Genomic DNA, 17,501 nt, shown 5'->3' with positions numbered 1-17,501 from the left:
GGAGCATCTAGCCTGGGGCGACAAAAAGGCCCTTACAACAGGAGGATAAAACAACCTTCAAATCTGGCATCATAACTTGGTGCACATTTAATTTGGTTGCACGCACAAAATAATGACATCTATATTTAATCTGAAACTTTATATGTAAGTGGCCCCAGAGTGATGACAGGTTTTAATCCACTCTCAGATCCAGCTCTGCTCCAGCTGAAGTGAACAGCTAAATCTGCAGTGATCGGGCTCTTATTCTGTATGTTTTACACAAGAAAAAAGTCACTATATTTTCTGAAGCCGTAAGTGACTGCATCACTAAGGCCTTTCTTGTGGATTAATGACCAGCTTGAATAGACAGAAGGCTGGAAGTGCAACCGAGGGTCGATAAACACAGCTACTCATTAATCCCCAGAAAATGCCCTGTGCCAAGGTCATCATTGCTATGAGGAGCTGCTGATTAAACTAATATCGATTTTCAGTTTTTATGGATTGATGTTGTCTTAGTCTGTACAGGGCAATTAGCACACTGTAAATTAGCCAGCCAGACTACTTGAATTATCTCTCAATATTCAAGGCATTTACATTTTTCAATGTAATAATCTTTCCAGTATGCTCTGAGAGCAGAGGGTGAGAGCTCAGCACTTGTTGATAATCAGGGTCTTTTATGATATCTCTAGTGGGTCACCCAAAATCGCTAGTCCATTTGGAAAGTCTTGGCTTATAATTTTACATGCCATTATCTGTTTACAGAGGTGGCAGTTAAAATTTGCCAAGTACTATAGGTAATTAAATAATATGTGCAGTTAACTAGCTTGAGCATTTACAGTATGGAAAACATTTCCTATTGGAAACATATGGATTACTGAAAACACTGAGCCAACCATATCTATATCTTAGTTGTGAGTAGGGTTTTTAAACAATGCTACTGTTAGCCTATATGGGCTCTCACTGAAGTCAGGGGAAGTTTTACCATTGATTTCAGTGGGAGAAGAGTTAGGATGATACTGAATGCCTTTGAAAATCCCATATAAAAATGGTAAGTCTTTCAGTTCTGTGATTATACTCATCTTTAAAGAAGGGAAGAATGGAGGAAAACATGGCAACATGAAGGGATTTATGGTTAAGAAGCCTGATTTATAATAAAAATTAAGGGGATTTTGTAGGTCCATTTTTGTTTTTCTTCTCTTGATGTGTAAATAGGCTGATGGACACGTGTTGCCAGGGCAGTCCTTCCTTTACCATTACTGGCCACTATCTGTAAATGAAACTTTGATTCTGTTGCAATGGAAAAAAGTATATAAGCAGTACTAATGCAAATACAATGGCCCTCATCTTCAATAGGTCTCAAAGCAGAATATAAACAAAGGTATCACAATCTCTGTCTTATAGACACAGAGGCAGAAAGAGAGTAAGGGAACACAGGATTTCTGCTTTCCAGTTCAGTGCTCTAGCCACTGAGCTGTAACTGCATCCTCTATCACATAGGTAAGTTAAAAATGAAGAGGAGTATTTCCCCACCGATTCTACAGTCTATCAGAGACCACTGTATACTGGAGGGGTTGGAATAGAGCTGATATAATAACAAGCAAAGGATGGCTTTCTTACCTCTAGCAGCTGAACTGCGCCTTCGTGTTCTTTCTTGGCCTCAACCTGAGCCTTTTTTACAATAACAGAAAAAGGAAGAAAGCAGGTTACTCTCATGCCACATTAAGTTTGCTCTAATTTAAGCACAGTCATGTTTGCATGAAAAGGGTGCTTTGAAATGACAGTTTTATGTGCTTCTATTCAGAAAAAAATCAAGTGCAACCAAGTTTAAAACAAATATAAACAGAGAATCCTGTGGGCTGTACACGGAGCTGAGGAACAGAAGCAAGCACTGTACAAATACATAAATTGCCGATATTTTATAAAAGGCCACTAAATGGTATACTTTATAGTGGTCTGATCCCAAATTCATCACAGTCCAGGAGGACGGGATCTAGCAAAAGAACAAACACAAGAGGTCCCAATGCACTAAGGTATGTATTTTACTTTCGGCATCAGTAAGCCCGAGTCCCACTGAAATGGACTTAAGTGCTTTCTGGGACTGGGGCCAATATGTTCAGCCCATCACAGAATCAAGCTATGAGTTACTGTTAGTTTCTCCCCAAGAAAATTTAGCACCCATTTATTTCTGTTGTACCTACTGTCAGACCAGTTTAACAGCTAAAAGGATGCAGTTCAACGCAGACAAGTGTAAAGTGCTACCCTTTGGGAGGAATAATCAAAAGCACAAATAAAAAATGGGGGCTACCTGGCCAGAGGGCAGCCTGTGGAAAAGGACTTGGGCATGTTGGTAGACCACAGACTCAGTAAGAGTTTGCAGTGTGATGCAGCTGCAGAAAAAGCCAATGCAGTTTTTGGCTGTATCAAAAGAAGCATTAGGTGCAAGACACAGGAATGGAGGGGCACAGGATAGTGCCTCTCTACTTGGCACTGCTGAGACCTCATCTGGAGTACTGCGTGCAGTTCTGGTGTCCACGTTTTAAAAAGGATGTGGAGAAGTTAGAGAGGGTCCAGAGGCAACAAATATGATGAAAAACTTGGAAGGCAAGTCATACGAGGAGAGACTGAAGGATCTAGGCATGCATGTTCAGCTTGCGGAAAAGGCGCTGAAGATGGAATATGGTAGCAGTCTTCGCATACTTGAAGGACCGCCATAAGGAAGAGGCAATGCACATTTTCACTCTTGCTTCAGAGAGGAGGATGTGGACCAATGGCTTGAAGTTGCAGCAAAGTCAATTTGGACTGTTACATACTTTCCAGCTCTAACTTCATAGCTGACTGGACCTTTTTAAAGGTATGATAGTTAATTTGCATGTGTAGTTGGTCTAAATTAATTGTGCAGTTAACCAGGTAATTGCGTTATACACGTCATGTGTAGAAGGGGCCTTAAGTGACACCTGCCCTGCCTTCTGCCGGACTTCAGATTGACTGCCTCTCCTAAAAATTAGGTTCAAAATGTCTTAGGGGGGGCCCAAGATTGTATGTGACTGCCTACTTTGCCAGGCACTATGAATGGACTCTGACTAATTCTTTACTATTTAGTTTTGAGAGAGAAATTCTACTGGACATTTTGAACCTGATTTTTAAGGTCCTATGACATAAAGCTCATATTCATTTCCACAATTTATAGTGGTGTGATTGGCAGCTGGAATACGTAAGGAAATGCAATAAATTAATGGGTTCTTTCTAAATCAATTTCATGGCATCGCTATGCTGACAGCATCACTTAAAATGTAACAATTCAACAGCCTATTTGTCCGGCTACCTCTTACTCCACTTCTGTACAGAGCCTTCTTGAATAAAATAACAGCTAAGAACAGAACTGCTGAAGCACTGAAAAATATGCTGGTCACTCAAATTAGGATGAGGACACCCAGATGTTACAAGACTAAAACTTCAAGTAACAACCACAGCAGTTCATGATAATCTCTGTATCTGCATATGATTTAGAAGAGCATTAAACAGCATTAATAAAATGTTAATGTTTCAAAATACTGTATGAACCTTAACTTTAAGTAATGGTTCTGAGTTTTTAAATATTTAATTTTAATGAAAGGATCTTAGTAATAAAATGATATATCTGGAATAAGCTAATTAAGCAAAGAGTGGTATTCAGCTGGCAGTGTATATCGCAGAGCCTTTTAAGAAGCAGCTGAAGTCAACTGAAAATTTGTTTTCAACAATAAATTTAGCGCTAGAAAAGTTATTTGGAGCATAGTTTTGCTATATTGAGGATGGGGACAACATATAACAATAACAACAAACATATAACATATACATTTTAAATCAATGTAATGTTTAGCAGTAGTTCATACTGAGCTAAATAAGGGTGATTTCTAATAAAAAAAATAGCACTGAGCTGCTGATAAAAATGCTGCAGTTCACTGTAATAATATATGGTTATTTAACTAATACCACAGACTGAAAGCAATATTTAAGATAAATGCCTGAAGGACATAATGGTTATGAAGTGGAGGAAGTTTTCTGCCACTAGCAAGTCAAAGACAAAATGAACATATTTCATAGTTTCATAGTTTCATAGTTTCAGGGTCGGAAGGGACCTAATAGATCTTCTAGCCCGACCCCCCGCCAGGGCGGGAGAACAACCCAAAAACAAAACAAAACAAAACAAAACGAAACAAACAAACAAAAAAACACACACACACCCTAAAAACAAAAACGGGACTCAAATGAGTCCAGCCAGGTAAGTATCCAGCCTCTTCTTAAAGATCCCCAGGGTAGGGGCCAGCACCACCTCCCTTGGAAGTTGGTTCCAGCTCCTAGCCGCCCTAACTGTGAAGTAGTTTTTTCGGATGTTTCGGATATTTATGTTCACATCACTCATTTAGTCCTGAAGCTTAAATTTTATAACATCAACAATTAGGCTCTGATTCAACAAAGCACTTATGTATGATGGGACCTCAGCCCATGTATGATGCATTACATCTGTAAAACTCTTTAAAGCTATTAACTAATTAATCCTTCCCCAAACAAGCAGCTGTTTGCAAGCCACTGGGAAGTGCTTTGTAAACCATGGGCAGTCCCTGGGTCAGATAGGGAACTACTGTTGTAAGTTATAGTATAATGAAATTTAAAAGGGTAAATTAAACATTATTTTTTAATGAATGCTCATGTTTTTTCACAACTGGACAACAGAGAAGACTACATTAAAGTAATTAAATCTCAATGCCCATGAAATTTGGTTAAGGCATTACATTAGTCTTAGTATTTCATGATTAGTGTCCTAGTTTATATTAAATTACTATCTGAATTTTACGTAGTTAAGTCAACAGGTATTAAAACTATATACACTGGACAGGTCTGTATGTTGGAAAAGGTATTTGCAGAGTAAGTTAAGCTTGTCCAAGCTGAGTTTCTGGGGATATAATGTGGATCACTACAGCTGTGGTTTACAATGAAATGGTATCAATTTAGGGGATATATAGTGAAAAGTCTACCTTTGGTTTCAAGCAATGTAAAAGGGACCATCCAGAGTTAGTGTTTTTTTTTTATTGTTTCAGTTATATAACCTCTTTGTTCATATATTTGGAAAGATTATACAGTATTAAGCTTTTAATAAACAGGTAAAATTGATATTGGTGAATATCAACGTGATTGTAAGAATACAGTAATAACCACTGGGATAAATAGCCAGATGCCAAATGCAGCAGTGCACTACATCACAATGGCCAAATCACAATTGCAGTTGGTCTCTTTGCATTTTTATTTGTATTTCTTGCCCTCAGTTATTGATTAGTGTAAAAAAAAAATGCTGTATTGCATTTCAGTGGGCTTGTCTACACATGCCTTTTTAAAGCAGGATTAGCCTAAAATCTCCATTTTTAAGGAGCATTAAGGGTGTGTGTATACACATGCATGCCCTTAATGCACCTTAAAAATGGTGATTTTAGGTTAATCCTGCCTAAATTTGATACCTGCTTAAACAAATACCATATTTAACCTGGCAAAGCTAAGTTGCATTAGCCCAGGTGTAGACACTTAATGCTCATTAGCACAGCTCCACATGCGCTAATGCGATTTAGTTATGCCAGCCTAAATTTAATGCGCCTTAATGCACATTAGCATGTCTATGTGTAGACACGTGCCTAAATCACCTTAATGCACCTTAAATAAAGAATTTTACCCATGAAGTTGTTTCCTGGGTGCCATGGCACTTTGGAGATTAACTAACAGTTGTAAAGTTCTTGGTGTTTCTCAGCAGAAAGAAGATGGACTGTGACCGAGAAAGAGAGTGTGGGGGGGGGGGGGGGGGGGGGGGGGTGTGTGCACGCGCGTGCATGCACATGCATATGCGTGTGCATTTCAGCTTCTGCCTATGGTACTATCTTCAGAGAGAAAGAGATAGTTGAGGGAGTGTCAGAAAAAGACAATGTGAAATGTGGATTCATTTGCACAGCAGGGAGGTGATTTTTACTGTTCAGAAGTTCTCCAAAGTGAAGGAAAAGGGGCTAGGGAGTGAGATAATGGCTTGTTCTGCTCCTGGAGACCTTTGTCAGAGTCTGGTCAGGAAGAGCCTTTTAAGAAATCTCAAATTTTTGTAGCTGTCAGTAATTTCTTGCTAAACTTCTTTTACTTGCCTTTCTGTTTCCATTGCGGATGTTAATGAAGTTTGTTCAGATTGGTGAAATGTAATAATCCTTATGTCAAGGCTAGCACAATGTACTAGTCTGGCCCACCAGTTACATGGCAGGGTGCTCAACCTCAGTCCTATTCTCTGTCCTTCCCTGAGCACCATTTATTCATACACCTCATCAGGTCCTAATGTAAACATTGCTCAGAACAGGAGTTGGATCAGATCCTGAAGGCACAGGCGGTGTCTGCTCAAATTGTGAATTAATCTGCTGCAAAATATTAAAGCTTCCCTTGGCACCAAGAAGTACAGTTATATTTCTTCTTGTCCCATAGTAATAAGTCTTCTTGGTATCATCTGATAACATATTGGTTCCTGGAGTGCTAGCAAACATATTATTACAGGTAATAGAAACCCTTACATTATCTATCATTACAAGTTTAATAAAATCTATCCAGAATAGGAGCTTTTGATAAATGATTGGGAAACCTGAATCAATAGTTCTCTATCTTGCATTGCACAGGTTCATAATAAACTGTGTTGGTGAGGAACTATCCTATCTGGTTTCCTATCAACACGAATTCTGGATGAATGATATTACATTCTTCAACGGAAGATTGAAGGGCTGGATAAACGCAGGTTGATAGGAAGAAAAGTGTGCACACACCTGCACACACACGCATACAACACATAAATAACCGCTTATTATTCTACCGCAATGGGACAGCAAATGCACCAGCAAGCAGCAGTTATTGGCTTTGTTTATGGGCATATTACCTTGGCATCTTATCAAGCTTAGAGTAGTACTATGTCTAAATTCCAAATCTATTAAAGGGTTCCCACCACATTAATGCCCAGATATGATAGTATTTTATGGGGACCGGTCTCAAGCAATTAGATATATTCAAGAAAAAGGTAGGAAAGGCAAATCCAATGCAAATCTATTGACAAAGAGAGGGGTTAGCCACCCTATGCTTTAAATGTGAAATGTAATGGCCTGTGTATACAGGTCAAAGTACAGGATTGAATGGTCCCTTCTGGTTTTAAGTGCTATGACCATAGCTACCCAAGACAAAAACACACATAGACTACTACTAAATGAGCAATCAGGCTGAATATCTCTGGACAATAGGAAGCTGGCTTTTGGAGTTTGTGATGGACTCGGATGAAGTTCAGTTTGATTACAAATCCATTTCCTTACCTGTGCCCTATTACTGCAATCTGCCATTTTGCTTCCTTTTCATTTTCTCTACCTACCTTCTGCAGGAGTTCAATTTCCTGCTGTTTTGCATTGAGAACAGCCAAGGCTTGCTCATGCTCCAACTCCAGCTGTTGCCGCCGTTCAGCAGCCTCTCGCATATGCTATTTCAGAGAAAAAGAAACATATACATTAGGAGAAACAGCTCTGTCTGAAATCAAATGCACTACTGCTTTGGAGCAAGATACTGATCTCACTGTAAAAACTTACTTTGGTAGCACACATACGCAAAGCAGATGGAATTTGCATTCAGCCAGGCCCAGAGGCAGATTCCCCCTGTGGAAACTGAGGCATGCAATATGACTCTCCATTAACTTCTAGCAATGCATGGACTATGGCTCATAGTTAAACAATTCCTATTCCAGCCATGAGAAGGCAGTGTTACTATACAGCCTAGACCCACCCCCCAATTATGCAATCATGCAGTACCATGTTAAGTATTTTCACCTTAGGAAAATTTAAGCTTGAGAAATTCCCTAATTGATTTTTAACCTGGACTCTTGTTTCCTGATTTGCTTCGTGAATGTTCATCGCAAAGAAATACTTTGCTTTGGCTACTCTATTATCTGACTACTATTTATTATCACACAGGGGTGGATCCAGGGGGTGTGCCACAGTGCTGTCGCACCCCCTACCCCAGCTGATCTGGGTGCAGAGGAAGCCCCAGAGTCACAGGCTGTGGCTACGTGGGGTGCCAGCACATAAGTTCTTTCTTCCAGCGTCTGCTCTGGCTACGTGGGGTGCCAGCACATAAGTTCTCTCTGCCAGCGTCTGCCCCCCAGCCACTTCTCCCCCACAGGTATCCCTCGCTAGCTGGGAGCAGGCACAGAAAGGAGATCCTGCAGAGCACCACCGCTGTCCCCAGCTGAGCCCAGCACCCTGTGTAGCCACATCCCATAGCCCCAGACTGGAGTGGGGTAGAAATGGCTGTGGGACTCCCCCAGGCCCAGGTCAGCCAGGTCGATAGGGAGCTGAGAGGCAGACCCCACCCCTCTTCATGCACGCCTGGTGTCCCCTGCCAACCCACAGACTCCAGCCATGCCTTGCCCCCATTCCCCCATGGTCTGAGGGGCAGTGTGCCTCATTCCCCATAGGAAATCCTGGGTCTGTGCATGTTATCACTGGAGATCCTAAATTTCCATGATTAAGACAAGTCCATTTTCAGATAAAATAAACCCATAAAAATCCACGTTTTTCCACAGTGATCCCCCCACCCCCAGCACTGATTGGCTGAGGGGGTCCCAAAGGCAGCCCCACCCCTTTACTATTGATTGGCCCTTCAGGTGGCCCCATGCCTCACTGAATGGCAGAGAGCACTGCCACTCATGCAGCCCTGCCCCTTGATGCTGATTGGTGGAGAGGGCGGGGTTCTGTGGGCAGCCCTCAGCTAATTAGCAGCATAGGAAGGAGGGGGGTGGCCGCCATCGTGGCTGTTTCCTTGTGTGCCGGAGACTTTTCCCCCCCAGTGGGCTGCCATTTTATTTTCAATTTCAGTTTTAAGTTTTAATTTATTTTTCCTGGCGATTCTAAAGATTCTCTGTAAAGTTGCAAATTCCACATTTTTCTGTGTCAAACAGATTTTTAGGATCCCTGGTTATCACATACATATGGCGCAGGTGGATTTGGGTGTTTGGAAATTACTGCAGAGTACTGAAAAAGTAGTTTGTTTTTTTAAGAAAAGCTTCAATTAATGATTTAAAGCAATATGAGGCAAGATCACAAACAGAAAAATGTCAAGACGCCCTTTACAGATAGTTATCTTTTTCATTAAAGAATATGATTAAAGTTCAGCTTCATAACATCAGACCTTCCTAACACCATGTGCAATAAATGGGAATAAACAAAAGAGACCTGCTCCTAGATTTCAATCTCCTCCCTGTTGCAGCTAATATAAAGACAGAGTTATTTTCCAGAACACACTCGATGTACAAGCTCAATGCATTACTTATGGCAAGGAGGGTTTATATGGATACAGATAGGAAATTGTGGAAAATTGCGCTAGGGGGCAGGGGCAGAAATAGTACTGGGCTACCATTAGCCATACTGGGACTACCATCTCACTCAATGTGTATTGGATAAAGAACTTACTCTGACTGGTCCTATGCGTCTTGTTAGCTGAGTTATCATTATGTACTTTACGTGCAACCAAGAGGGGCAACAGAAAAAGGCTGGCTGACCCCCGTCTGGAAGCATTTGCTGAAGTGACAGTGGTATGTATCTGCAAGATCCCTTTTGGGCTCTATTCCAGTCCAATTTATTTTTAAGGAACTGGTGAAAAACAGAGACCAAGATCTTCATAAGTCAGCAGTGATTTTGAGCATCTTAAGCCCTAGGCCTCCAACTCCAACACCTTAGGGGCTTCATTTTCAGAGGGTGACTCCTCCATATTTTCTGAAAATTTGACCTGAAGGTGTCATAATGTGGGTGCCCAAAACACAAGGCATCTAAAATCACAAGTCAACTTCCAGAATCTGGTTTTTGTTACATGACTTTCAATATGTTAAAATCTCTTCCCTGGATTACATATATGAAAGACACTTTTTGGGGGTTAAATCTGACCATAACTCCAGCTCGCAGCATGCGACTGACGGTTCAATTCACTTAGGAATCCACCGGGTCCCTGTAGCAAACGTCCGCTTCAGCAACCTGGAAATAAGTCCGCAATGTTTTGCTGTGCTCTGCAGAACTAGCTCTCCTCCTGGTACTCACGTGGTGTAGCTTGGGCAGAAATAAAGGGACAATTCAAAGTGGTGCCCATGCCCAGGTCTATTAAATAGCAGAACAAGATTTAATATGCCTTTTGCTACCTGGAGGGTATGACTTGGAAGGAGACGACTGCCTCCTCATTTCCTTACCAGAGGGACTTTGCTGGCACTAGGTATTTGAGCGAATTCAAGCAACGTTAATTAGTTGTTGGAAGAAATCAAAGCTGACAGGAATGCACCTTCATTTGTGGGCTAAGAAGCAAGGACAAAAGGGAACTGAGGGACCAGGGCTGGAAGTGGTGGACGAGCGTTTAAACAGAAACCGATTACAATCACTTCCCTCGCCAATAATAAGCAGCTGCTGAACAGCTTCTCCTGACAACAGTGACAAGCAGTAATTAAAAGCCTTGTTAGTGGTTAAAAGGCCCACAATTCGTGAACAAAAACTGTCTGCCCTTCCTCTTCCTGGAGGTTGGACCTGGGCAGGCTGTTTACACAGATGCCGCTGTTGCTGGAACAATGCGAAGGAGGAGGAGGGCACATGGGCAAGTCATGCCTTTATACACATGCGTAGGGATCTCAGGTTCTCCCAGCTAGTGCTTTGCATGCTTCAAGTGAACGGCTGCAGGTGACTATGTTGTTCTGAGCACATTACAGAGCAAGTTCATTTTAGTTTAGAGATCCCAGCCTGCTCTATTTTCAACAGGATTTCATGAGTCTCACACCAATAGTAAACAAGTGGGGGCAAGGACATCTCTGCTGGTGGGGGGAGACAGTAGCATTCAAGCTGTATCCCTTAATGGAAGGACAGCACTGAAATGTCAGGTGTGCGGGCACATGGGCGAACTAGAGGCGCTTTCTCTGACCCCAAGAAAAGTTTGAATTTTCCAATTCAATGGAGTCCATTCTGCACTTCTGTGCAGCTCCAGACTGCACACCTCCGTGGGTTTTATAAACTTAGCTGGACCTGTTCATGGGAAATACCTATTCATGGGAAATACCTGCAGTTCTCAGCCCGTGCTTGTAGTCCAGGATGATGAGTCTGATTCTGGTCTCGTTTACACGGGAGTAACTTCTTTGACTTAGTAGAGTAACTCCTGTTTTACCCCGGTGTGAGGTCAGATTCTTGACCCCTGGGAGCTGCACTAAATTTCTTATGTTAAGGGAGACATTAGGGCAGAAGGATCCCAGAACACCTATGGGAATCCTAACCCTGTTAATCTGAAAAACCTCACACAGATCCAGTGGCCTCACTCTGCTCCCTGAAGATTTAATGGTAGATTTACTGTAGCGTGCTACTAAGGTTCACTACTTCCACAAAACCCTACTTTATCTCACATGCTAGGAAGAGTGATACTTAATATAGAGGTGTCAGATCAAAAGAACAAATTACATGTTGCAATGCAGTGTTTTCCACCTCCTCTCACCCCCAACACACGCTGTCTTTGGTCCAAAGTTTAAATCAGAGTATTTAATACCCTGAAATTCATGGCTTTTAGAGAAAGGACAACTAGATTATCTGGTCTGACCTCAAAGCACCTCAGAACTGTTTCAGCCTGCCCTGTTCTACTCAATGCTAAAAGTGGTCCAGCTGCTCATACCCCCAACAATTTTTATCCCCCAACCCAAAGTCAATCCACATCTGTTTTGCCCCTTTTTTCCTTGCTGCTACTGGGGTTCTTCATCCACTTCCCTCAGACCCAGAAAGCAGGGTGGCAAACACTCTTCTTTTATCAGGACGGGAGAGATGAAGAGCAGAGAAACTCTCCTGTTGATCACAGGTGGAGGATGCAGTGCAAGTTTGACCTGCTAAACTCATCCTTTCTGTGCTCTCCTGCTGCGAAAACTGGTTCCTGTGGGAGGTATGTCTTATCCTCAAGATCAGAGGCAGGATTCCCATTACAATGCTTGGGGTGGGGTGCAGAAGACAAGTACCGCACTCTTGTCTCTTGGTCCTACGTAGCTCTACTTTTGCTTCCTTCAGCACAGGTTGCTTTTGGAGCCGTATTTAAAGAATTGGCAGGGCTCTGCTTCCAAGTAGCCCTACCCCTACTACTGTTGTAGAGGAAGGTGAAACACCCCATTCTAGACCCATCCCTCACAGGGGACTCACTATAGGATATAAGGTTTTGCAGAGGAAAATGGCATGCTAGATAACTGCGAGCACACGTGTTTAAATCCCTGTCTCAGGAGCCAAATTATTTTAACCTTCTGATATGTATAAACCATGGCTGACCTGAACATTGCCTTGAATGGCTTTCACATGTTCGAGCTTTGTTTCTGAAAGACAGCTCGGATGTGACACCAAATGGGGTGAAAATTTAATTCACACAAGAACACCACGATGAAAGGACCCGTCGCTGGCTTTTGCAGACAGTGTGCTGTCACAGTGGACTGAAGGGAAAAAGGCGGCTTAATACATATCAGGAAAAAATCCTTATTCCCCAAGAGAGGCTATATTTAGCTTTTCAGCGAGTGATGCTAATTCAGCATATTGCAGCGCTGCCTCTACAGCTGAGCTAATACAACCTAATATGATAGAAGTACTGCATTTCTTTCTGTGCGTGGAACCCAAACTAAATAAAGTTCTTCAAACTCGCTCATAGATGGGAGATAGTCTGGTCTTTTTTTAAAAACATGGTATTCCCAGGGTAATACAAAAAGCAAATAAAACCCGGTTAACACTGCCCAGATAGTCCCTAGGTTGAGCGGCACTCGAAAGGCCCCAGAGTTAATTACTTGTATGGTGGTAGCACATAGGAGTCATGAATCAGGACCCACAACTACGGCTCTATTTGGACATGATTGTCTCCACGATCATATCAGTATTGCAATACTTATGTTAAACAAGGAGAAAGCTCTCCCAATCCAAAAATACGGAGACACTTATACAACATGTCACTGAATTTTTGGGAGGGAAGAGGCAGGAATACATGCCTTTGTGTCAAATAACCCGTTGTGCATTTCTTGCATATGGTCAGAACAAAAAAGGTCCACCAGCGCTCAGCTGCTCCAAGTTTGTAACACGGCACCACTGTTCTCTACCGCTCCCTTACCCTCACTTAGACTTGTCACTTCAATATTACCAGGATGCATCCTTGCCTCTCTATCCAGGGGGCTAAAAAGCATCTTCAGTGCCTAGATCATCATGACCAATTTGCCTTCTTGAATTTCGCATCTGACTCTTCCAGGGCAAAATGTCCTTGGCACCATCCCCTTCTACTGCCACTGCTGGCATCAACAGCAGGATTCCTGCTTCCTCGACCCTCTGCAATTTCTAAACAGAAAATGCTACAAAACAGCTCCCCAAATAAATGGGCTCTGTGTGTATTTTGCTGAACTCACTCCCACCTGTAAAAGGTCCCGCAAAATGTGACTGGACAGAGAGGCTGCTTAAACAGAAAATTCACTGTGCCCCCTGAGAGCCACACACATGGTCCTGAGCATTAATTCCCTGATAGTGACCTTTGCTTGTCAGCACTACGTAAAAGTAAAATGTGAACTTTTGCCCTTGACTACCTCCTTCGTGAGTTCCTAACCTCCTCCATATTTTCATCTGTTAATCTGAGCATTTATTTGCTACAAATTATAGTCGAAATGCTTATTTCCACTACAGGGTGTGGAGCAGGGTGGCCATTGAGGTACCTCAAGAATAGAGGACAACTGTACCCATCACCATGAATGTCCATGCCTCCCGTGGGCATGGTCGTGGCGAGTGGGGAGCTCCCGCAGACGGCCACGGCAGTGTCGGGGGGGGGGGGAGGGCGGGGCGGGGGGCCCCCCCAGCAGCCGTGACCGCGTCACTGGCGGGCCAAGAGGGGAGCTTCCTCAGATGGCCACGTCGGGGCAAGGGTAGTGCCCAGCGGCGAAAAATAGAGGACATAAAGGCATCCGGTTTCATATCAATAGAGGACAGAAGACCAGAAAACTGGACTGTCCTCTATAAAACCAGACAAATGGCCACCCTAGTGGGGAGAGGGGCAAACTACAGAAACCGGGAGGAAATAATGCAATGCAACCTACTACCGATGAGTGACTCCTTGGGGTGATAAAGCTCCTCCACACCAAGTCTCTGCACATGGGTTCACAGGGCTGTGAGCCTGGCTACTGCTAGAGGTCTTCCAGACACCTCAGCATTTAACCTGCAGCTGAGGCTGGGTGCACTTGGCAGGGAAGAAGGATTTTTTAGAAACCAAACACCCCAGAAGCAGACTGCAAATCTATTTGCAGATGCTCCGTGCAGCTCCAGCTCTGGAATACTGTCAAGAGACTAGCCCATAAAAGATAGTCTTTTGTCTTCAGACATCACCGCAAAATATCCTACGTTTGGAGTATAAATCTGGAGACCCCACTCTGTAAGCAATTAGTTTTAATAGCTGCTGAAAATCATATAATGGAAATAAAAATTCTTCACATCTTTCCTAGTTGTCACTCATCCCAGGCTGGTTCTGTAGACAACTGAGCACTTTACAATCTTTGCTCAAAAAAAGGTATTAAAAAGGTTTAGGCATAGGAATAAAGAAACTAAAATGCTCTCTTAATCCATTCCAGCTTGATCCTACCATGTCATGAAAGAGGTGAGCTGCGAAGGAACAATCTGGCGACAGCACTCTAACAATAGCTCAAGGCAGGGAAAAAAAATGTGCTTTTAGGAAGTCTTAACAATGCTTTATCTCATCAGCAAGAACACAAACCCCAAGAAATCTCAAAAAACTATTTTAACAAGAAAGTCTCCCTGCCATCCATCCTTTCCCATTTCAAACAAGAAGGATCCAACTCGGGCTCAATATGAATTGCAACCGGAGCAATACTGAACTGAATTAAACCAACTGAGAACACAGACGTCAGGTGTGCATCTTTTGTTTGGTGCTTCCTGCCTAAGGAGCAAGTGACTGCATAGTCCTTCACCTGCAAGAAAAGTATACGGTCCTCCCCATCAGTGCTTTCCTTTGAAGCCTGTGAAGCTTAACTTGTTTTCCCATCTCCATACCAAAATCCCCAAGTGGCTAGTAAGAACCAGTCACACTAAATAGGATTGTCTAGTTCCTTTCTTGGAAGTTAAAAATTCAAATGTGTATTCATGACTATTCAAAAGACAGAAGAAAAGAGGGGGAGTAATTCAGTTGATGAAAGGGAGCTATGTGGAAGGAATCAGAGGAGAGATCAGAGAGGGACACTTTTGCTGGTTATAACATCTTTAGCAAATGAAGTGTTACAAATTGAGTTTACTTTTTAAATGTCAGCCTGCGGTATTCTAGGACCCCATATTTTTCAACATGAAGCTACAGGGAATTCAGCTGTAAGAAAACATTTCACTCATTGAGGAGTGCTTGAGATTGGAGAAGCCATGAGCTGGAGGGTAATTGCGTGGTTTACTCAATTGAGTCCCTAGCTTTTCACCTCCAGAGCAACCTCTGAGAACTGTAAATGCCATGTGTTTTGAAATGATATTTGTACAAAGCCCAAATTAGATAATTTTAGCCATAAAAATCTGTCACTAAGGGCACTGCTGGGAGTTAGAGCTGGCTGAAAACAAGAAGGTCCAAGATATAGCTGAGTCCCTTGCAGATCTAAATGCAGCTGAGCGCCGTCAATGGAAGTCCTTCTGGGTATATACTTTTAAAGCTGGCTCTCAAACCTATTGGAGACAACGTAGGCGTAGGAATCAGCAAAATAGCTAATTCACCATTGCTGAAAAGATGATGGATGGACAACAAACTAAAGGTAGTTATTGTCAGAGAGGGAATAAGCATAGTGAGGGGTAAGCCTGGACAACTCAACTCTGTTCTGACTTGGCGTTTCTACCCCTAAAGGAAGTGCCTGCTTTGGTCCATTGCTTACCGATGGTAGGGAAACCATTTCACCTCTGCTTGCTTGTCTCCCCCGCTTACCTTTTGTCCCTCTTGGCAGCAAGTCCTCAGTTAGGTCTGCCATGCATGACCGGGAGCTCAGATGCGAAAGCCTTATTTCTGACAGTCAAATTCTAGTTGCTGCGTACTCCTGACAGTGCTATTGAGACTACTGGAGTATACACATCAATTATAGAGGTAGGTCTGAGTAGCGAAATTCAGAAGTCAGCCTGAACTCCTGAAGATTAAGACTGCTTAGATACGGCGATCTGGGTTGGTCAGCCATGAAATTCAGATTCAGATAGAAATGTCAACAAAATTCACGCGTGTTCAGATTTGAGTGTCTTCTTTATTAGATTATGGCTGGAGCATTTTTTAAATTAAACTACACAGGATGCTGTCAGCACACAAGTTCTCTTAATTTCCAAGCCCGGCATCTCAGTGGCAGGCGTGTATAAAAATGCCAAAACCTTCCACGTAGCAAAAGGAGATATCACTTTGCCTATGCTCTGCTCCATAGGAGAAAGGAGAAAACAAAACAAGACACTGCTGCTTCGTTGCAATCTACCCAACCTTAAGAAAAAAAACCCCAGCCAAACATGGGTTGCTTTGAAGGCTCAGCGTTGCAAATTCCATAAAAGATCAATTTATTTCACGTGGGTTTCCAATGGATTTTGGAAGAAAATGGACAACACGTTCAGCTCCCTACAGTGGGAAAATTAAGCGGGGAGTTCTGTCCAAGTTGGATGCAGTATGGAAAGCTTTCTTTCAGCGGTAAGAAGTGAATACTTTCAAACAAAGATGCTGCACCATATTCAGCTCTCGCGTAGAATAAATGTGTGCTACATTCCAAAGTGAAGCAACTGAGAGGCAAATATTCCTCAAATGCTGTGATGAATTCTGCCCATGTTATTTCCTGTCTTTGCAAAACATATAGATTTATAGATTCATTGATGTCAGGGGCTGGAAGGGGCCTTGCAGGTCATCGGGTCCAGCCCTCTCTGCTCTAGGCAGGAAGACAACTGGGGTATAGATTCATAGATGGTTAGGGGCTGGAAATGCCCCGGGGTTGCCTTCTGTTCAGCAGTTTTAAGTGCTATAATATGCAGCAAGTTGTGAAACAAAAGCCAAATCCTGTATACAAAGGTAGGTTTTATAACTCGCATCAAAGTTTTACATTTCATAAACATTCATTTGTTTCACATGTGTTTTCGATGTGTTTCTAACAGTGGAAAGGCCCAGCCAACAACAGTCTGTATTTTGACACCTAACTTGATGAAAAGCAAATTACTGTCAATTCACTTCGAGGAAAGTCTAGTTTGCAGCAGTTTCATGGGCCGTGGATTTACATTCCGTTTCCTTTTTAGCTCTTTTTTTCTCTCTTGGTGCTATCTGCCTCTTGAATCAGGGAAGTTCATCCCACACGTCTGAGTGTCATATCCATTATAGGAGGAGATCAGGCAAAATGCCCCTGGTGAAACGAGTTTTGGTTTTGGGTCTCAGTCCATGGCAGGTGTGAAATCCGGCTTACAGTAGCATAACACATCATTCAGCAATGTAGG

At 42.6% G+C, this 17,501-nt stretch overlaps 1 protein-coding gene across 20 annotated transcripts in view; it reads right to left on the bottom strand.

The window, feature by feature from the left end:
- Positions 1 to 17,501, bottom strand: part of RIMBP2 (RIMS binding protein 2) — a 325,140-nt gene that overhangs the window by 81,439 nt on the left and 226,200 nt on the right. For all 20 annotated transcript variants that reach the window (XM_025195741.1, XM_025195747.1, XM_025195719.1 and 17 more), the window contains 2 exons: positions 7,385 to 7,489; positions 1,597 to 1,647 (listed from right to left, as the gene is read on the bottom strand). In XM_025195741.1, coding sequence (XP_025051526.1) covers positions 1,597 to 1,647; positions 7,385 to 7,489 — 156 coding nt within the window. The remainder of the gene's footprint in view (positions 1 to 1,596; positions 1,648 to 7,384; positions 7,490 to 17,501) is intronic.

This window comes from Alligator sinensis, unplaced genomic scaffold (genome assembly GCF_000455745.1).
Source record: "Alligator sinensis unplaced genomic scaffold, ASM45574v1 scaffold628_1, whole genome shotgun sequence".
NCBI lineage: Eukaryota > Metazoa > Chordata > Crocodylia > Alligatoridae > Alligator > Alligator sinensis.
This window is presented reverse-complemented; position numbering and strand designations above follow the sequence as displayed.